Here is a 23299-nt window from a genome sequence, read left to right on the forward strand (position 1 = left end):
ACACTGCCTACACAATATTTTGTTGTGAAATTTGAAAAAATTCACAATTACCTGACTAATGACTCCAATGATTCAACACAAATTTTCAATGCCCACACGCTTCATCTCCCTTCTTTCTCTTCTATTCCCCCACCCTCACTAAAGGGGAAAGAAAAGTGTACCTTTGTTGTCACTGGAACTGCTGTTACTCTCCGGTGCAGAAAGCATGTCCTCAAACCCCCAGGACACCATATGTTTGTTGCCGAGCAAGCAAGAGGCAGAGCCTGGCCCTCCCTCCAGTAGAAGGAGCCTGAGAAGAGTGTGAGAGACAGAGATAAAAATGTTAGTTACATTCAGATAAAAGGCCCAGATTTTGCTGTCGAAATAACGGTGAGGCTAATGTCGCTCATCGTTATTTATCCAAAAATGGTACAGCAACTTCAGGCATGGGGTAGATGCACGATTAAACACAAAAATCAAAAAGCGACTGTCCGAGCTGCGCCGCTCTGCCATTAGCTTCGTGTCTGCCTCACCACTGAAATGCATTGACTGGCATGAAGTTGCTGTATCTGCGCAGTAGGCAAACTAAACTTGCCACAGAAAGTGAAATCAAACCATGCCAAGTCCAGGTACCCTGTTAACAATGTGATACGTGTTAATTACTGGCAATCAATCTCTGACACTGAAAATTAATTACTACAATGTGGAGTCTCATTCCTTCAGGTTTTAATTGTTGTAAATTTTAAAATCCTAATTTTTATTTTTTCCTTTCCCTTTCCTTATTTCTCTCTGTACCGGATTTGATATTAAATTCACCCACACTCTAATTTACATTTCCTTCTCAGTCCTTACGTTGTTAATTAAACAATCCTTCAACCTGATTGGTTAAGTAGATATACAGTTGTTTCCCCTGTTCACTCAGGTCCCAGATGCCCCGTTTCCCCTGTTCACTCAGGTCCCAGATGTCCCGTTTCCCCTGTTCACTCAGGTCCCAGATGTCCCGTTTCCCCTGTTCACGCAGGTCCCAGATGTCCCGTTTCCCCTGTTCACTCAGGTCCCAGATGTCCCGTTTCCCCTGTTCACTCAGGTCCCAGATGTCCCGTTTCCCCTGTTCACTCAGGTCCCAGATGTCCCGTTTCCCCTGTTCACGCAGGTCCCAGATGTCCCGTTTCCCCTGTTCACGCAGGTCCCAGATGTCCCGTTTCCCCTGTTCACGCAGGTCCCAGATGTCCCGTTTCCCCTGTTCACTCAGGTCCCAGATGCCCCGTTTCTCATTCACGCAGGTCCCAGATGTCCCGTTTCCCGTTCACGCAGGTCCCAGATGTCCCGTTTCCCCTGTTCACGCAGGTCCCAGATGTCCCGTTTCCCCTGTTCACGCAGGTCCCAGATGTCCCGTTTCCCCTGTTCACTCAGGTCCCAGATGTCCCGTTTCCCCTGTTCACGCAGGTCCCAGATGCCCCGTTTCCCCTGTTCACTCAGGTCCCAGATGTCCCGTTTCCCCTGTTCACTCAGGTCCCAGATGTCCCGTTTCCCCTGTTCACGCAGGTCCCAGATGCCCCGTTTCCCCTGTTCACGCAGGTCCCAGATGCCCCGTTTCCCCTGTTCACGCAGGTCCCAGATGTCCCGTTTCCCCTGTTCACTCAGGTCCCAGATGTCCCGTTTCCCCTGTTCACGCAGGTCCCAGATGTCCCGTTTCCCCTGTTCACTCAGGTCCCAGATGTCCCGTTTCCCCTGTTCACTCAGGTCCCAGATGTCCCGTTTCCCCTGTTCACTCAGGTCCCAGATGTCCCGTTTCCCCTGTTCACTCAGGTCCCAGATGCCCCGTTTCCCCTGTTCACTCAGGTCCCAGATGTCCCGTTTCCCCTGTTCACTCAGGTCCCAGATGTCCCGTTTCCCCTGTTCACGCAGGTCCCAGATGTCCCATTTCCCCTGTTCACTCAGGTCCCAGATGCCCCGTTTCCCCTGTTCACTCAGGTCCCAGATGTCCCGTTTCCCGTTCACTCAGGTCCCAGATGCCCCGTTTCCCCTGTTCACTCAGGTCCCAGATGTCCCGTTTCCCCTGTTCACTCAGGTCCCAGATGCCCAGTTTCCCCTGTTCACGCAGGTCCCAGATGTCCCGTTTCCCCTGTTCACGCAGGTCCCAGATGTCCCGTTTCCCCTGTTCACGCAGGTCCCAGATGTCCCGTTTCCCCTGTTCACGCAGGTCCCAGATGTCCCGTTTCCCCTGTTCACGCAGGTCCCAGATGTCCCGTTTCCCCTGTTCACGCAGGTCCCAGATGTCCCGTTTCCCCTGTTCACGCAGGTCCCAGATGTCCCATTTCCCCTGTTCACGCAGGTCCCAGATGTCCCGTTTCCCCTGTTCACGCAGGTCCCAGATGCCCCGTTTCCCCTGTTCACTCAGGTCCCAGATGTCCCGTTTCCCCTGTTCACGCAGGTCCCAGATGCCCCGTTTCCCTCGCTGTGACGTTATCAGCTCGCACATTCAGCAACTTGCCAGGTAAAAAATGTAAAAACCTGAACGTGCAAGGGCAAGTCTAACTAACAGCGGAAGTAGTTACAATGCCCTGCTCCAGCAAATTTTGGCCTATTAATATACTTACCTATGGATACAAATCTTACAAGAATGAGCTCTTGACAGAAACATGTACAAATTAGATGGGATATCAGCTAACACTACCCAATACATCAGCCACACTAATTATTTAATTTGCAATTAAAACCCTTCCGCTTCCTTCCTTCCACTCCATTGAACCACCCACTCCAAGCAGCAAGGGGTCAAACAGATGAGCTCCTACCCCACTCAGTAACTAACTGTGTTGCGCAGGATCAGACTGGAATAATTTAATCTTCTTCCCTATGAACAAAGCACCTGACCACCACTAGGCAACTTCTCAACTACAAACCATTCCCAGGTGCAGCACAGTGGACCATTGAGCTACTGGGAAAATCATCTTTCAAAAAATCTTCAAATACAAAACATTAGAAAAATCTCCATCATGCATCATCTTGAGGAAGGCTCGAGGATCTTCACCTCTATTCCAAACTATCCAGTTGGTTTCAATGTCAAAAAAATTACTGAATGCATTTTAGATTTAGGATCACCTCAAAGTGTTGCTGTCAACTTCATTACACGAATTGTATTTCAAGGAAGATCTCGTGCAACTGGCATTAATGATGAATGCAAATTCCCATTTAAAAATTGGTCCATCAATAAAGAAAACAGCTCCATCAACAAGGATTACAAGTACAGTTCATACCTTGGCTTTCACTGGACCAACTAAACAGATGCAAGTAGCACAAACTTTCAGGGATTAAGCCAATTATTTGCATTTGTTTTACAAAAGTCTAGTACGAGACCTATACAGAACTAACTAGGCTGGAAATAAACCATTTTTATTTACTCTATATACATGGAAGTGACATACACTAATGCCAATATTTAAGATTATATCCTACCATTTCATGGACTGGTTGGCCCAAATGGCCTGTTTCTGTGCCATATATCATAAGAACATAAGAAATAAGAGGAGTAGGCCATACGATCCCTCGAGCCTGCTCCGCCATTCAATAAGATCATGGTTAATCATCGACCTCAACTCCACTTTCCTGCCCTATCCCCAAATCCCTTTGATTCCCTTAGAATCCAAAAATCTATCCATCTCAGCCTTGAATATACTCAAAGGCTCAGCATTCACAGCCCTCTGGGGCAGAGAATTCCAAAGATTCACAACCCTCAATGAAGAAATTCCTGCTCATCTTAGTCTTAAATGGCCAACCCTTATCCTGAGACTGTGCCCCCTAGTTCAAACACTCCAGCCCGGGGAAACAACCTCTCAGCATCTACCCTGTCTTGTACGTTTCAATGAGATCTCCTCTCATGCTTCTAAACTCCAGAGTATAGGCCCATTCTACATAATCTCTCATCATAGGACAGCCCTCTCATCCCAGGAATCAATCTAGTGAATCTTCGCTGCACCGCCTCCAAGACAAGTACATCCTTCCTTGGATAAGGAGACCAAAACTGTGCCCAGTACTCCAGGTGTGGTCTCACCAAGGCCCTGTACAATTGTAGCAAGACTTCCTTACTCTAATACTCCAACCCCCTTGCAATAAAGGCCAACATGCAATTTGCGTTCCTTATTGCTTGCTGCACCTGCATGCTAGCTATCCTATGTAAATCGCCTTACAATTTTCCGACAGAATATTTATTGCAAAGCAAAAAAAGAGTGCACAGGACATTTAAGAGCTTGCTGTTGCCTTAAGTTATTTTAATACATCTTCAGGAAGGAAGGGAAGAACTTGCATTAAATTTGGCCCAGTCTGTAGCAATTTTGCCCGAGTCAGAAGGTTGTGGATTCAGCAACAACCTCCAGGATTTGAACATATTATCTTGGTCTGCCATTTCAGTAGAGTACCAAGGGAGAGCTTGGAGATAATGTCATGGCCATCTGCCTATTCAGGCAGATGTAAAAGATCACATGGTGCTATTTGAACAGGAGCAGGGAGTGCTCAGTGTGTTCTGGCTAATATTCATTTCTCAACCAACACCACTAAAAATAAATTAATTAGGTTGTTTCTCTGATTTGCTCTTTGCACAAATTAGTTGCCGTGTTTGCCTGTATAATAATTTATTTTAAAAGTTATTCATCCTCAGGATATCTCCAGGCAGTTCATAATCAATTAATTGCTTATACATTTTAGTTACTGTCAATGTACACCAAGATCCCACAAACAAGAAGTGAGATCAATCAGGTGTTTGGTGGTGTTGGCTCAGGGAAGTATATATGACTGGACACCAGGAAATCTCCCTGATCTTCCAATGAGACAATTGGGATAATTTATGCCCACCTGAAAAGAAAGACGAGGCCTTACTGTAATGTCTCATCTGGAAAATGGATCCTCTGACAAAGCAGCACCCCCTCAGTACTATGCTGAAGGGTCAGGCTAGACTATCTACAAGTCTCTGGAATGATGCTTGAAACTACAACCTCAGACCCAAAGTGAGCATGCTACCAACTGAGCAAACCTCATACTTGACCACTGCTGCATACTTTTGGGGGTGCAATTTAGGTACATTAAACCATTCACCCAATAACATTGTGTTGTGCAAAGTACCCTGTGGCAACAACTACTTAAATTCAATAACTTGCCGTATTTCCTATATTGTGTAAAATTGTTTTCTTTTCCCTGAAGGTTCCCACCTAAAATGTTAACTTAACTTTCAGTTGCTAACCTGACCCTGCTGGGCATTTCTAGCATTTTAGTATTGAGGCTTTTTAAAAATCAAACACCAACTAAAAAAGTCCCGAAACAAAGGTGCGAGTGTGGGCTTAAAGGTGTCAATTTAAATATTTCAGTAAAGGGATAGGACATGGTTTGCACACGATTTTCCACACAGTGAGTTGTCAAACTTGGCTGGGCCGCCAAGTGCGGCTACAGGGCAATGTCCAGCTGATTTCCCATATGAAGCAAAATGGGAAGGCAGCACATAAGCCAAAGGAATCAATACAAACCACTCTGGTCAAGGGATATGGGGAGAAAACAGGGACAGTGTACTGAATTTGGATGATCAGCCATGATCGCATTGAATGGCGGAGCGGGCTCGAGGGGCCGAATGGCCTACTCCTGCTCCTATCTATGTTTCTATGGTCACTCTCCTAGTGATGGGTGTAAGGATAGACTTAGAAACAGTTACTCACTCATCACAATATCTCAGCTGCAAAATGTGCATAACTACTTGAAAAGTAGATTAGTACATTAAGGAAAAATCTGCTGACTTGGTTCATGGATGAAGATTGGCTACTTCTCAGAGATACTAGAAGCTTTGACAGTGTTGTCCAAGCTTTTGTCTTCGTGGGCTGCATGCTCTCAAGACAACAATCAATTTTAGACCATCTAAATCTTCAACAGACAATTCCGAAAAAATACTGCAGCACAGCCTTGAAAACAAAACAAGGACTAAACATAGAATCGTACTGCACAGGAGTCCATTTGACAGTCGGCTCTATGAAAGATCTATCCAACTAGTCCCACTCCCCCGCTCTTTCCCCAGAGCCCTATAAATTTTTCCTTTTCAAGTATTTATTCTATTTCTTTTTGAAAGTTACTATTGAATCTGCTTCCACCATGCTTTCAAGCATTGCACCCCAGAGCATAACAACTCGCTGCATTAAAAAAACTCATCTCCCTTGTTCTTTTGCCAATTACCTTGAATCTGTGTCCTCTAGTTAGCAACCCTCCTTCCAATGGAAACAGTTTCTTCCTATTTACTCTATCAAAAACCCTCATAATTTTGAACACCTCTATTAAATTTCCTCTCTACTCCAAGGAGAACAATCCCAGCTTCTCTATTCACTCTACTTATCAAGTTTCGCATCCCTAGTAAATCTCCTCTGCACCCTCTCCAAGGCCTTGACATCCTTCCTAAAGTGTGGTTACCAGAATTGGACACAATACTCCAGCTGAGGCCGAACCAGTGATATATAAAGGCTTAGCATAACTTCCTTGCTTTTGTACTCTATGCCTCTATTTGATAGCCAAGTTCCGCACCCATGAGGACGGCCTGAACCGGGATCTTGGGTTTATGTCACGCTACATGTAACCCCACCTGACGTAGGGTCATCCAGACTCGAGTTGTCGTTGGCTTGTTCTCTCTACACAGATGCGGCCGGACCTGCTGTGTTTTCCAGCAAAAAAAATGTTTTTTGTCTTTTTTTGTTTTTCACACAGACCCCAGCATCTGCAACATTTGACCCCTTGTGACCCCACCTCATTGTTCTTTGATGTAATGTTTTCCTGACTGACCTGTTTGGACACCATTCACACCTTTGAATGCTGTGATTATCTTTCTGCCGAGGTGTGATAAATGGCAGTTAGAAAGATTACCTGTAAACATCTGACATTATTCTCTGACTATATAAGCTGTGTCTTTATGCATCTCTCCACTTCACCTGATGAAGGAGCAGCGCTCCGAAAGCTTGTGACTTCTAATAAAGCTGTTGGACTATAACCTGGTGTTGTGTGACTTCTTACATCTATTTATAAAGCCAAGGATCCCATATGACATTTTTTAAACAGCCTTCTCAATCTGTCCAGCCACCTTCAAAGATTTATGTACATAAACCCCCAGGTCTCTGTTCCTGCACCCCCTTTAAAATGTTACCATTTAGTTTATATGACCTCTCATTCTTCCCATCAAAATGCATCACTTCACACTTTTCTGCACTAAATTTCATCTGCCATATGTCTGCCAATTTCACCAGTCTATGTCCTCCTGAAGACTGCTACTACCTTTACTACATTTCCCAGTTTTGTCTCATCTGCAAACTTTGAAATTAAGCCCTGCATGCGCTCAGGCCATTAATATACATCAAAAAGAGCAGTGTCTGTAATACTTTCCTCCAGTCTGAAAAACAACCGCTCACCACTACGCTCTGCTTTCTATCCCTTAGTAAATTTTGTATCCAGCTGCCAATGCCTCTCTAATCTCTCAGGCTTAAATTTTGCTAAGAAGTCTATTATGTGGCACATCATCAAACGCCCTTTGAAAGTCCAGGTACACAACATTAAGCGCACCACCATCATCAACGCTCTCCATTACTTTATCAAAGAACTCAATCAAGTTAGTCAGATACAATTTGCCGTCAACAAATCTGTGCTGGCTGTCATTTATTAACCCACGTTTTTCCAAGTGACAATTAATTCTACCCCAGATTATTGTCCCTAAACGTTTCCCCACCAGACGTTAGGCTGACTGGGTTTATCCCGCTCCTCTTTTTTGAGCAGGGATGTAACATTTGCAACCCTCCAGGATGCATCCCATCCGGACCAGTGACTTCTACTTTGAGCGCTGCCAACACTTCTATCCTATCCCATTTCTCCACGGCTTCCGCCTTTACTGTGACATTGGCAGCATCCTCTTTTATGAAGACAGATGCAAGGTTCTCATTTGATACATCAGCCATGGTCTCTGCCTCCACATGATGATTTTTTGGTCCCTAATCAGCCCCACCCTTCCTCTAATGATCCTTTTACTATTTATCTGTTTATAAAAAAGACTTTAGCGTTCCCTTTTACGTTACCCACTAATCTATTCTCATATACACTCTCTTTACCCGCTTACTTCCTTTTTCAGTTGTCCTCTACACTTTGTATTCAGCTTGGTTCTCTACTTTATTATGAATACGCCATTTATTCTAAGCCTCCTTTTTCTGTTTCATTTTAATCTGTGTCTTTAGTCATCCAGGAAGCTCTAGCTTTGGATACGATTCCTTTCCCTTAGATACTGCCTGACCTGTTGAGTGTTTATCACATTTTACTTCAGATTTCCAACATCTGCAGTATTTTGCTTTTGAATAACTTCCCTCCCAGCATCACCAGGTCATCTGAACCGTGCATTGAAATCTGTGATTTTTAAATATCTGGAATTTTGTGTAATACAGACTTCAAGAATTAATTAACAAGTCCCTGTTGTGTTAGCAGAGACAGCTTGTGCTCCTTCTCTGTTGCTATTCCAGGTCGCGATTGGCTTCTTTTGTACAAGAAATTAGTACAGGTAGACTATCCTTTATCCGAAAACCTCGGGACCAGCCGAATTTCGGATAAAGGAGAATTTCGGATTTCGGAAGGTGGGTCGGCGGGGGTCCGCAGGGGGGTCGGCGGGGGGTCGTGCGCACGACTTACACTGACGCTCAGCGTAAGTCAGTCGGGGTCGGCGGGGGTCGGGGCGGCGGTTGTCGGGGCTGGCGGGGTCGGCGGTTGTCGGGGCTGGCGGGGTCGGCGGTTGTCGGGGCCGGCGGCGGCTAGCGGGGTCGGCGGTTGTCGGGGCCGGCGGGGGCTAGCGGGGTCGGCGGTTGTCGGGGCTGGCGGGGTCCGCGGGGGGTCGGCGGTTGTCAGGGCCGGCGGTTGTCGGGGTCGGGGCTGGCGGGGTCGGCGCCGGCGGTTGTCGGGGCCGGCGGGGTCCGCGGCGGCTGGCGGGGTCGGCGGTTGTCGGGGCTGGCGGGGGGGTCGTGCGCACGACTTACCCTTTATCCGAACTTCCGCAACCGGAACCCTCTAAAAACCGAAGGTTTTTTCGTTCAGCGTAAGTCGTACGCACGACTTACGCTGAACGAAAAAACCTTTGGTTTTTAGAGGGTTTCGGTTTTCGGAAGTCCGGATAAAGGGTAGTCTACCTGTAACTTGAAACCCAGATATCCGTTGTTCTCAATGACATTTTCAGCATTTTGTGATTTCAAATTAGTTTATCTGATGCTATAACTTTGTTGGTGGAGTTAGGAACAGGTAGACTTTGACTAAAATGAAAAGCTGCAGTCTGCAGGAAGATATCAATGGACTGGTCAGGTGGGCAGAACAGTGGCAAATGGAATTCAATCCGGAGAAGTGTGAAGTAATGCATTTTTGGAGGGCTAGCAAGGCAAGGGAATACACAATAAATGGTAGGACATTGAAGTGCAGAGGATCAGAGGGACCTTGGAGTGCATGTCCACAGATCCCTGAAGGTAGCAGGGCAGGTAGAGAAGGTGGTTAAAAAGGCATACAGGATACTTGCCTTTATTAGCCGAGGCGTAGAATATAAAAGAGCAGGGAGGTTATGCTTGAACTGTATAAAACACTAGTTAGGCCGCAGCTAGAGTGCCGCGTGCAGTTCTGGTCACCACATTACAAGAAGGATGCGATTGCACTAGAGAAGGTGCAGAGGAGATTTCCGAGGATGTTGCCTGGGCTGGGGAATTTTAGTTATGAGGAAAGATTGGATAGGCTGGGGTTGTTTTCTTTGGAACACAGGAGGCTGAGGCGAGACCTAATTGAGGTGTATAAAGTTATGAGGGGCCTAGATAGAGTGGATAGGAAGGACCTATTTCCCTTAGCAGAAGGGTCAATAACCAGGGGGTATAGATTTAAAGTAATTGGTCAGAGGTTTAGAAGGGATTTGAGGAGAAGTTTTTTCACCCAGAGGGTGGTGGGGGTCTGGAATGCACTGCCTTGAAAGGGTGGTAGAGGCAGAAACCCTCATCACGTTTAAAAAGTACTTGGATATGCACTTGAACTGCCGTAACCTACAAGGCTACGGACCAAGTGCTGGAAAGTGGGATTAGGGTGGATTGCTCTGTCAGCCGGCATGGACAAGATGGGCCGAACGGCTTTCTTCTGCGCTGTAAATTTCTATGATTCTAAGAAGTAGGAGAGGGGATTTGACTTGAAAAACATGACCTACTTTGGGTAGACTACAGGGGAAGGAGGAAGAATTTCACTTGCTCACTTTTATACATGTAGTTTAATGTAGAAGTAATTATGTATCTCTGATTCAAACTCATTTTGAGCAAGTAAGCAACTGCATAGTGCTGCAGCTCTGAGCCATCACCACATGACAGCGTGGTGTATGCCAAGATACAGGCTCAAGCCACCCTCTATACTCCAAAATCCTAATCTTGGGGTAAGGGCTTTCCCAAAAGGAAGACAGGTAACTTCAGAGGGAGTCAGTGCCAGACCACTTGTGTACCTCCCTACTCCTTTCATTAGATCAATCACCCTTTTTGTTGGCTGTAACTAGTATATGCCTTAGAGAGAAAAATTGTTCTTTTCCAGGTAAATGATATCAAGGTTGAAGAGAATAGGAAAGATGGGGCAAATCAAGTAGTAGTGATTAGGTAACACCTAATTTAGCCTCATATAAAAGGTTCTGCACTAATTGTCACAACAACAACTTGTATTTATATAGCACCTTTAACTTAGTAAAACATTTCAAGGTGCTTCATAGGAGTATTAAGACAAAAAATTTGACACCGGGCTACACAAGGAGAAATTAGGGCAGGTGACCAAAAAGCTTGATCAAAGAGGTAGGTTTTAAGGAGCATCTTAAAAGGAGGAAAGAGAGGCAGAGAGGTTTAGGCAGGGAATTCCAAAGCTTAGAGCCTTGGCAACAGAAGGCAGCGAAGACAACAAGCACAGATCTCAAGATCAACTTCAGCATGAATGTATTAAGATACAGCAATTCTACCAGTAACAATACAAAATTATGTACTAAGTACATGGCTCACATAAAATAATGCTGAATGCTCACAAACAAAGAATGGCCACTTCAACAAGTTATCAAAGGCAGATGAAGCCAGTGGAACCATATCCCAGAGTTAGTGCCTTTAGGAAAGGGGAGAAAAATTGGAGGAGAGTTTTAACAGCATGAAACACAGCATTTCTCCAATGGCTCCATGGGTACCATGGGTAAATGCACCATGTGTGTAGCATTAGAGTCAGACTACAAAAGTTTCAGGATCAATCACTGCTCTAGAGATAGCTGATCTCAGCCACAACAGAGATTTTAACTTCACCCCTAGAAATGGCACTAGTGCCCTTGGGCTAGAGAGCGGGAAAATAAGTCAGGATTCACTCTCCTGACCACTATCCCAGTGAGGTCTGCTAGAAAATGCACGTGTGGATGTCAGCAGAGGACAGGATAAGGTTCGGTTGTGAAGCCGTCTACGGTTGACTAACTTGTATTCAAGCTTACAACAAAACTAAACCTGGGTAAGAAACTAGATGACTGCTGGTACCATGAAACCAGGACTCAACTGGAGTCATTGGAGAAGAGAGGGGAGAGAAGGGCAGAAGATGGTGAGAAAAGGAAAAAAGTAACACAGACAGGTATGCATTTCCCTCAACAATATTTAGGATTACGCTACAATGAAAGTTCAGTTAAGCTAAACTTAATACATCAAAATATGTTTAGAATGATTAGTGTTCATTAATTACAGATTGGTATGTTCCTTCCAACAAACTACCACTCACCGGTGTAGAACGTCTGCAACAGGTAAAAACCCCAGGTCCATCTGCTTCTGTAACAGGTGCACTGTGTGAATGAGGGTTTTCAGGGAACCTCTGAAAGAGGAAGAAATTGTAGTCATAAGTCTGAAGCACTAAATCAGAATCGTCATATGAACTAATGACCCTCAAATAAAGATTTCTCACCCGAATGGTAACTTAATAGCCACTTTCTGAAGTGGCCGTTCTACTTCAGCCAATATAATTTTAGACAATAAAGTCAGTTAATAATTTAACAGTGAATTAAGACATAATGAAGTCATCAGCAGCATTGCAGACAATAACTGCAGAGAATCAATCTTAAAGTAGATAATAATTTACAAAATATTAAACAATTAAACTCATGACCACCTAAAATTCATAGTCACAGTCCCACCAAAAGGGGCAACACAGGACTGGATAGATACTGTCCTCAGTTAACAAGGACCTAGTTCAAATCCGAGACTAAAAGTCTCCTGTCAGTTGCCAACATCCCAAGTTATCGGAATGTTAATTTTGACCAAAAGTCTACAGGACAAAACTGACCGAGTACCAAATCAACAGGCTCAGAAAACAAGGCAAATGGAACTTCTTCAGTGATTCACGAGGGGGACACTTTTGAGATTAAGACATTGTTACGGCAGCATGGGAGGAACTTGACCCCACACGTGACCTTGGCACACTCCGTACTGAGACTGCAAAAAGTTGATGTTGCATCCCCTTCCCCTTCTAGTCCCTCACCTCAAACTACAGTATAAATAAAAATGACTCGTCCCATGATTTCTCTTCCTGAAATTAGATGACTAACCAAACCATGAAATAATATAAAACCTGTTATACAATCACACTGAGTAGTTTTTAATTCTCTGAATACAAGGGATTGAGTTTGGTTTCAGAACTTCAAATCAAGGTTCACTTAGAAATTTAAAAATATGCGTCAACAGTGGCTCAGTGGGCAGCACCCTCACCTCTGAGTCAGAAGGTTGTGGATTCAAGTCCCACTCCAGAGACTTGAGCACAAAAATCTAGGCTGACACTCCAGTGCAGTGCTGAAGGAGTGCTGCATGGTCAGAGGTGCTGTCTTCCGGATGAGACGTTAAACCGCAGCCCTGTCTGCTCTCTCAGGTGGATGTAAAAGATCCTACGGCACTATTTCGAAGAAGAGCAGGGGAGTTATCCCCGGTGTCCTGGCCAATATTTATCCCTCAATCAATAACACAAACAGATTATCTGGTCATTATCACATTGCTGTTTGTGGGAGCTTGCTGTGCACAAATTGGCTGCCGCGTTTCCTACATTACAACAGTGACTACATTTCAAAAAGTACTTAATTGGCTGTAAAGTGCTTTGGGACATCCGGTGGTCGTGAAAGGCGCTATATAAATGCAAGTCTTTCTTTATATATAACTGGAATTCATCCCAACAGTACCCAATGGTTAATTATATACACTTGCAAACAAATCACAAACTTGCCAAATGGCCACATTAAAATCTATAGATCAGGAGTGTGCCCGATTTACAAACCCGCTGTACATCAGTATCAGGATGACAGAGAAGCACCCATTTAAGATCGGAGCAGGAACTCTTAGTTCTTGATCCCAGGATGGATCCAGTGAGACAAATTACTTAAACCAGATATAGAATCTTACAGCACAGAAGGAGGCCATTCAGCCCTTCTTGCCTGGGTAGGCACTTTGAAAGAGCTGTCCAATTTAGTCCCACACCCCAGATTTCTCCCCATAACCTTGCAAATTACTCTTCAAGTACATGTCCAATTGCCTTTCGAAAATTCCTATGGAATCTGATTCCACCACTCTTTCAGGTAATGTGTTCCAGATCTTAACAACCCTGTGAGAAAAAAAATCTCATTTTCCCTCTAGTTCTTTTGTCAATTATTTTAAATCTAGAACTTCTGGTTACTGACCCACTTGCCAGAGGAAACAGTTTCTCCCTACTTGTTCTATCAAAACCTCTCAATTTTGACTACCTCAATTCTGTCTCCCCTCAACTTTCTCTGCTTTGAAGGAGAACAACCTGTGGCTGCACATAACTGAAGTCCCTCACCCCTGGTATCATCCCGATAAACCCTATTCCAAGGACTTGACATCCTTCCTAAAGTGTGGTGCCCAGAATTGCACACAATACTGCAGCTGAGGCCCAACTAGTGATTTGTAAAGATTTAGCATGAATCATTTCGCACCCGTACGACCAGATTTAGGAACAGCTTCTTTCCCAGGGCTGTCATCCTACTGAACTCCACAAATAAACTCTAAAGCCTGCACATCTGCCAATGCACTTTATTATGGTTATGTTTATGTTAATGTATTACAAGCCAAATGTATGTTGAATGTTTAAATGTCTTAATCTAAATGTACACTCTCAGGAGTGTACATTTCGTTGTACTGCACTTGTGCACTAAATGACAATAAAAGTTGATTTGATTTAGAATGGTTACAGCACAGGAGGTCAGTCGAGCCCATGCCAGCTCTCTGCGAGAGCACTTCAACTAGTCCCACTCCCCCGCCCTTTCCCCGTAGCCCTGCAAATATTTTTCCTTCAGATGCTTATTCAACTCCCTTTTGAAAGCAGTGATCGAGTCTGCCTCCACCACCCTGTCAGGCAGTGCATTCCAGATCCTAACCACTCGCTGTGTAAAAAAGTTTTTCCTCATGTCACCTTTGGTTCTTCTGCCAATCACCTTAAAGCTGTGTCCTCTGGTTCTCGAACCTTCGGTCAATGGGAACAGTTTCTCTATCTACTCTGTCCAGACCCCTCATAATTTTGAGGGCCTCTATCAAATCTCCTCTCAACCTTCTCTGCTCTAAGGAGAACAACCCCAGCTTCTCCAGTCCAGCAACGTGACTGAAGTCCCTCATCCCTGGAACCATTCGTAAATCTTTTCTGCACCCTCTCTAAGGCCTTCACATCCTTCCTAAAGTGCGGTGCCCAGAATTAGACACAATACTCCAGTTGAGGCCGAACCAGTGTTGTATAAAGGTTCATCATAATTTCCTTGCTTTAGTACTCTATGTCTCTATTTATGAAGCCCAGGATCCTGTAGGCCTTAACTGCTTTCTGAACCTAACCTGCCACCTTCAACAATTCGTGCACATATACCCCAGGTCTCTGTTTATGCACCCCCTTTAGAATTGTACCCTTTAGTTTATATTGCATCTCCTCATTCTTCACATGTATCACTTCGCATTAAATTTCATCTGCCATGTGTCCACCCATTTCACCAGCCTGTCTATGTCTTCTTAAAGTCTATCACTATCCTTCCAAGTTGTGTGTCATCTGCAAATTTTGAAATTGTGCCCTGTACACCCAAGTCCAAGTCATTAATATATATCAAGAGCAGCAGTAGTAGTCCTAGTACCAACCCCTGGGTAGCCCCACTGTGTACCTTCCTCCAGTCCAATAAACAACCGTTCACCACTGCTCTCTGTTTCCTGTCACTTAGCCAATTTCGTATCCATGCTGCCACTGTCCCTTTTATTCCATGGGCTTCAACTTTGCTGGCAAGCCTATTACGTGGCACTTTATCAAGTGCCACATAATGACTTCCTTGCTTTTGTATTCAATGCCCCCATTTACAAAGCCAAGTATCCCATAAGCTTTAACTGCCTTAACAAATTGCCCTGCCACTTTGAGATGCGTGAATATGCAGCCTAGGTCCCTATGCATCCGCTTCACCATAGTGCCATTTAGATGATACTGCCTCGTCATGTTGTTCCTCCCAAAGTGCATCATTTCACACTTATCCGCATTAAATTGCATCTGCCATGTGTCTGCCCATTTCACCAGTCTATATCCCCTGAACTCTGCTACCATCATGCTCACTATTTACTTCATTGCCAAGTTTTGTATCATCTGCAATTTTCGAAATTGTACTCTCTATACCAAAGTCCAACTAATGGTCCGAATACCAACCCCTGGGGGCACCCCACTGCATATTTCTCTCCAGACAAAAAAACCATCCCTTAGCCAATTCCCTATCCAAGTTACCACTGTCCCTTTAATACCATGTGCCTCTATTTTCTGAATAAGTCTGTAATGAGGTACTTCATCAAATGCCTTTTTAAAGTCCATATATACACAACATCTACTGCACTATATTCATCAACCCTGTGTTACTTCAAAGACCTCAAGCAGCTTAGTCAGATACAATTTTCCTTTAACAAATTTGTGCTGCTTGTCCCATGCTTCTCCAAATGAGAATGAATTTTGTCCTTGACAATGGCCTCTAGTAGTTTCCCCACCACCGACGTTAGGCGGATTGGCCTGTAATTGCCGGGTTTATCCCTCTCCCCATTTTTGAACAGGGGTGCAACATTTGCAGTCCTCCAGCACTACTCCCATATCCAAAGGAGGGTTGAAATATTGTGGTCAGAGCTTCTGCTATCTTCCCCCTAGCTTCCCTCAGTAACTTAGGATACATCCCATCTGGACCAGGTGAATTGTTAAAAGAAAGAAAATTTCCAGCAGCAGTAACTTTTCAAACATCAAAACTTAGCTACCAGACATTATAGTCGTCATGAGCCAACTGGACAAAAAAACTGCATCAAAAGTAATAATTTACTCAACAGGAATTCAATTGCACTGAAACAAAGAAGGAAACAGGGGTGGACTGACTCCCCTCGAAGTACACGGGATTTATGGAAAAGGGGAGCATGCCAATAATACAGCGCTATGGAACCATTCAAGGGGGCACTCGGGAAATCTCCTGGTTTACCATCTAGCCAGTCCACTCCTAGAAGGGATGGAAAATCTGATGGAGCAATCCAAGTAGACCACATGCTCCTCAAAATTCTAAGTGTAGTCATCCATTATATAACTGGACACAACCGAGAGAGACACTTCTGTTAAGGGTTAGTATAAGGACTGAGCAACATTTAATCTAATCTTCACTCTGGTTGATGGATTCCTTTATTTGACGTGATTTAAGATTTAAATCCAGGCACCAGCATTCAACAACAAAAAAACTGCCCAACAATGAGAACTTACAGCATCGGGGAAACTTGCTTTGCATAACTCCAAGTCCAGTGAGGGTTGGAAGGAAATTAATTACTGTTTATAGTGAGTATACCTTCTCAAGTGTTGTGGGCGAGACAGAAGCAAGTTTGAAGGGATTCTAACTGGATGTGTTGAGAAAGTCCCATTCACATTGCTATGTAACCTGCTCCCAGAAAATTGAACTTCCATTTCAATTGAACTCTGAAGCCCAGAATCTGACATGTTATGTGGTCTATGTAATTTCTCCAAAGTTCACTTGCCACGAGGTTTACTGTAGAATAAAACTAGGAATAAACAGGTCATCACTGTAAAGTTAATAGAGAGGAATCTGACTGGTTAAATTGATAGATGAAAATCAAGATCAAGCGAGCTTTTGCCCTTCTGCTCCACGGGAGGTTTCTGTCCTCCTTGAGCTAGCCTTAGGACACCTGCGTTACAGTGCGACAGGTGTACCGCCCCAGTCAAACTCCCCACCTGCCACCGTCCACGGATCAGGTCGCGCCCAGGCACTTCCGACCAGAAGCGAGAGCCACTCGGGTATGATCTGGTCCAAAGCCTTCCACAATCAAGACTCAGATATTCTTTATAATCCATCTAAAACATTGCTGTAGAATACCACCCCCACTTTAAGCGTTTCATAGCAGCACAAATTCACAGTACCAGACTTAAAGATGTATTACCTTGAGCTTTCTCAACAACCATATCTCCTCCAAAAAAGGTGACAAGTCCAATTGCGGTGATTAGAGAGGAGTTTCCCTGCTGTCTGCCAAAGGGCTAGTCATCGCAAGAATCCTCCTCAATCGCCTTCTCCCAGTGGCCGAAGAGCTCCTCCCAGAGTTGCAATGTGGATTCCGCCCACTAAGGGGCACAATGGACATGTAATTGACGTGTGGTGAAGATCAAGAGAAATGCAGGGAACAGCACCAACCGCTGTACATGGCCTTCTTCGATCTCACAAAGGCCTTCGACACTGTCAACCGTGAGGGATTATGGAGTGTCCTCCTCAAATTCGGCTGCCCTCAAAAATTTGTAACTATCCTCCGCCTCCTTCACGACAGCATGCAAGCCGGTGATCCTGACCAACGGTTCCACCACAGACCCAATTCACGTATGAACCAGGGTCAAGCAAGGCTGTGTCATCGCACCAACACCCTTCTCGATCTTCCTTGCTGCAATGCTCCATCTCACCCTCAGTAAGCTCCCCACTGGAGTGGAGCTAATTTACAGAACAAACTGGGAACTGTTCAACCTCCGCGCCTCCAGCCCAGGTCCAAGGTCGTCCCATCCTCGGTCGTCGAATTACAGTATGCAGACGACACTTGCGTCTGCGCTCACTCGGAGGTCAAACTCCAAACCATCGTCAACACCTTCACTGAAGCGTACGAGAGCATGGGCCTTACACTAAACATCCGTAAGACAAAGGTCCTCTACCAACCTGCCCCCGCCACACAGAACTGCCCCCCGATTATCAAAATCCACGACAAGGCCTTGGACAACGTGGACCACTTTCCATACCTCGGGAGCCTACTGTCAACAAGGGCAGACGTCGACGACGAAGTCCAACACCGCCTTCAGTGTGCAAGTGCAGTCTTCGGTCGCCTGAGGAAGAGTGTTTGAAGACCAGGACCTCAAACCCGGCACTAAGCTCATGGTCTACAGGAGCAGCAGTGATACCCGCCCTGCTGTATGCCTCAGAGACATGGACCATGTACAGCAGGCACCTCAAAGCACTGGAGAGGTACCACCAACGCTGCCTCCGCAAGATCCTGCAAATCCATTGGCAGGATAGGCGCACCAACGTCAGTGTTCCAGCGCAGGCCAACATCCCCAGCATCGAAGTTTTGACCACGCTCGATCAGCTCCAATGGACGGGTCACATTGTCCGCATGCCCGATACGAGACTCCCAAAACAAGCGTTCTACTCGGAGCTCCGGCACGGCAAGAGAGCCCCAGGTGGGCAGAGGAAATGCTTCAAGGACACCCTCAAAGCCTCCTTGAAAAGTGCAACATCCCCACCGACACCTGGGAATCCCTGGCCCAAGACCGCACAAAGTGGAGGAGAAGCATCCGGGAAGGCGCCGAACACCTCGAGTCTCTTCGCCGGGAGCAAGTGGAAGCCAAACGCAGGCAGCGCACGTCAACCCAAGCACCCCACCCACCCGCACTTCAACCACCGTCTGCCCCACCTGTGACAGAGACTGTAGGTCCCGCATTGGACTAATCAGTCACCTGAGAACTCATTTTTAATGTGGAAGCAAGTCATCCTCGGTTCCGCCTAAGAAGATCTCCTCCCAATTCTGCACACAGGCACACCCACCTCACCCCGTAACCCTGACTATAGTACTGCTAGCCCATTGTTCCTTCACTCCCCGCTACATTTTAAAACGTACTCCAGTACACTAAGAAAGCCCAGCATAATTGAAGCAGCTCCATGAATTCACCGTAACTATTTCCATATGGAGAACCTCAATTAGCAGGCCATCAATATAACTGGGACATTTGTGGTAAAATGTCCAGTCAGCTGCAATATTGGTACCAAGACCCAACCTCCAATTGAAGAGATTATACCAGTGCCAAGAGTTTAAAATACAGCGGACACAAAACTGAGAAAAAAAAGAGAAGGAAAATATACACAAGATACCAACACAGTGACGAGGCCATCACAATGCTTTCTGTGCACTTCATTGATGCAGTTAGATTTATAGCTCCCAGTGTTGACATACAGGAGCCACTCCAATGACACTTTTCAACAGATAATGTACCATTGATGGCAAATGCAGTATTCCTACTGCCTCCAGCACATCAATGTAAAGAGGAGTTCCAACAATGAATAGCTCACAAAAGCAGCCAGATTCAAAAGAAAATGCAGAATTCATCCTGTTAGCCCACCAACAAGCAAAGTAGGATCAAGTGGCACACTGCCAGAGAAACCCTAGGGGAAGGTCACTCGCTCAAAGGTCTTTCATTTGAGCACGGCACTCCTGACACCCTACCAAAATAAAAATGCCAAAACAATAGGCAAAAATGAAATCCGATTAAGAGACCACCTGCAGGCACTGACAGGCCTTCGCCAGAGGTCAAAGAACTAATAACCAGAAGGCCAGTGAAAATGCAACATATTGAATCAATGTCCCTACTGGCAATGAATGATGACATTAGCAGCTTCCACAAGGGCTCAAGTACTGACCTTTGAAAAGAGAAGCACTCATTTATATACCTTTATATATAATAAAAGCAAGTTAGTCACCTCCTACAGCACTCACTAACAAAGAGGAAATGAATTCTTAATGACAATGCAGCTATAAAGAGAGTCTTTAAAGCAGGAAACCCACTGAGGGGGGGGGGGGTCAGCATGTTCAAATGTCCTCCTTATAGCCAGCATTGTGGAATCCAAACCATTTATAGAGGACAGAATCTAGAATACACAAATTGAAAGCAGCCATTTGTGACTGTTTTCTGATTGCCAGACCTTCCTCAGTAGGTCAGAGAACATCGGTACAGATCAGCGAACATTCCTTCTGCCTACAGCCAGAAATGATAGAAGCCTCTCCCTGAAATTTACGTGGCTGCTGAGGACAAAGTTGCCAACAAAAGATAAAGACAGTAGTGGTTGGAATCATACCTAGCACAAAGGAAGTTGGCTGTGGTTGTTGGAGGTCATTCATCTCAATCACATGACATCACTGCAGGAGTTTCTCAGGGCAGTGTCCTAGGCCCAACCATCTTCAGCTGTTTCATCAATGACCTTCCCTCCATCATAAGGTCAGAAGTGGGGATGTTCACTGATGATTGCACACTGTTCAGCACCATTCGAGACTCGTCAGATACCGACGCAGTCCGTGTCCATATGCAGCAAGACCTGGACAACATTCAGACTTGGGCTGACAAGTGGCAAGTAACATTTGCACCACACAAGTGCCAGGCAATGACCATCTCCAACAAGCGAGACTCTAACCATCTTCCCTTGACATTCAATGGCATTACCATCGCTGAATCCCCCACTATCAACATCCTGGGGGTTACCATTGATCAGAAACTGAACTGGACCAGCCATATAAATACTGTGGCTACAAGAACAGGCCAGAGGCTGGGAATTCTGCGGCGAGTGTCTCACCTCCTGACTCCCCATCTACAAGGCACAAGCCAGGAGTGTGATGGAATACTCTCCACTTGCCTGGATGAATGCAGCTCCAACAACACTCAAGAAGCTCGACACCATTCAGGATAAAGCAGCCCGCTTGATTGGCACCCCATCCACCACCTTCAACATTCACTCCCTCCACCACCGGCGCACTGTGGCTGCAGTGTGTACCATCTACAAGATGCACTGCAGCAACTCGCCAAAGCTCCTTCAACAGCACCTTCCAAACCCGCGACCTCTACCACTTAGAAGGACAAGGGCAGCAGACGCATGGGAACATCACCACCTACAAGTTCTCCTCCAAGCCACACACCATCCCGACTTGGACCTGTATCGCCGTTCCTTCACTCTCGCTGGGCCAAAATCCTGGCACTCCCTTCCTAACAGCATTGTGGGTGTACCTACACCATATGGACTGCAACGGTTCAAGAAAGCAGCTCACCACCATCTTCTCAAGGGCAATTAGGGATGGGCACTAAATGCAGGCCTAGCCAGCGACGCCCACATCCCATCAATGAATTAAAAAAAAGGTTCTTAGCTCAAAAAAAATCAGGATGTAGAATCAGTATGGATGGAGCTAAGAAATAGCAAAGGACAGACAACACTGGAGAGAGTAGTTTATAGGCCCTGTAACAGTAGTTATGGTGTTGGACAGAGTATAAATCAGCAAATTAGAGGAGCATGTAACATGGGTATTGTTATAAATCTCATCATCAAGAAGCTACTCATGAAATAATGCTGGACGGCCAGCTGGTGGCGCCGTCCAAGGAGTATAAATACTCGGGCGTGGGCCCAGCTTGCATGGACATTTTGTAAGACAAGGAACTAGTGAAGTACAACTAGACCTCCATGTTCTGAAACAAGTTGATTAAAGCCTTGCTTTATACTCAAACCAAGTGCGGAGTGAGTTTTATTACGTCAGGTATAATCATGGGGGAATTGTAATCTTCATATAGACTGAGCAAACCAAATTGGCAAAAGTAGTTTGGCAGACATGTCCATGGAATGCAGGAGACCGCTTCCTCAAACAATTTGACAAGGAAACAATTAGGGAACAGGCTACTTTAGATCTAGTATTATGTAATGAGACAGGGTTAATTAGTAATCTTACAGTAAAGGATCCTCTGGGGAAGAATGAATTTCATACGGAGTTTGAGTGTGATGTGGTTAAGTTTGAATCTAGGGTCTTAAAATGTAAACAAAACCAATTACATAGAGGTATGAGGGGCGAGTTAGCCAAGTTAGGTTAGGAAATTAGATTAAATGATATGACGACAGATAAGCAATGGTGAACACAAAGAAATAATTCATAATCCTCAACAAACATACATTCCCTTGAGGAATAAAAGCTCCATGGGAAAAGTGGTCCAACCATGGCTCATCAGAAAAGTTAAGGAGAATATTAGATTAAAAGAACAGCTTTATAATGTTGCCAAAAAGAGTAGTAAGCCTAAGGATTGGGATGGTTTTAGGAATTAGCAAAGGATGACCAAGAAATTGATAGAGGGAGAAAATAGAATGAAAGTAAACTAGCAAGAAATATAAAAACAGACTAAGAGCTTCTACAAGTATTTAAAACGGAAGAGATTAGCAAAAGTAAACGTGGGTCCCTTAGAGGCAGAGACAGGAGAAATTATCATGGGGAATAAGGAAATAGCAGAGACGTTAAACAAAGACAAAATATAAACTGGAAATTGTGGCGAACCAAGGGTCTAATAAGAGTGAGGCACTTAAAGTAATTAATGAAGAAAAAAGTAATTAATAAGATAAAGTACTGGAGAAATGAATGGAACCAAAAGACAAATCCCCTGGATCTGATTGCTTACATCCTAGGGTTTCAAAAGAGGTGGATGCATTGGTTTTGATCTTCCAGAATTCCCTAGATTCTAGAACGGTCCCCGTGGATTGGAAGGTAGCAAATGTAACCCCGCTAGTCAAAAAACCGAGGGAGAGAAAACAGGTCAGTTAGTCTGACATCAGTAGTAGGGAAAATGCTAGAATCTATTATTAGGGACGTGGTAACAGGGCACTTAGAAAAATCATATGATTAGGCAGAGTCAACACGTTTTTATGAAAGGGAAATCATGTTTGACGAATCTGTTAAGTTTTTTGAGGGGGTATCTAGCAGGGTAGATAAGGGGGAAAACCTGTAGACATAGTAGATTTGGATTTTCAAAAGGCATTCGATAAAGTGGCTCACAGGAGGGTGTTACACAAGATATGGACTCATGGGATTGGGGGTAATATTTTAGCTCGGATTGAGAATTAGTTAACGGACAGGATACAGTAGGAATAAACGGGTCATTTTCGAGTTAGCAGGTTGTAACTAGTGGGGTACCACAAGGTCAGTGCTTGGGTCTCGGCTATTTA

At 44.9% G+C, this 23299-nt stretch overlaps 1 protein-coding gene across 5 annotated transcripts in view; it reads right to left on the minus strand.

The window, feature by feature from the left end:
* Positions 1 to 23299, minus strand: part of hectd4 (HECT domain containing E3 ubiquitin protein ligase 4) — a 268113-nt gene that overhangs the window by 212007 nt on the left and 32807 nt on the right. For all 5 annotated transcript variants that reach the window (XM_085961398.1, XM_085961396.1, XM_085961397.1 and 2 more), the window contains exons 3-4: positions 11764 to 11853; positions 162 to 289 (exon numbers count right to left, since the gene is read on the minus strand). In XM_085961398.1, coding sequence (XP_085817524.1) covers positions 162 to 289; positions 11764 to 11853 — 218 coding nt within the window. The remainder of the gene's footprint in view (positions 1 to 161; positions 290 to 11763; positions 11854 to 23299) is intronic.

The sequence above is a fragment of the Somniosus microcephalus genome, chromosome 19, assembly GCF_052327205.1.
Source record: "Somniosus microcephalus isolate GS21.2 chromosome 19, FLI_Smic_1.0, whole genome shotgun sequence".
In the NCBI taxonomy this organism is placed as follows: Eukaryota; Metazoa; Chordata; class Chondrichthyes; order Squaliformes; family Somniosidae; genus Somniosus; species Somniosus microcephalus.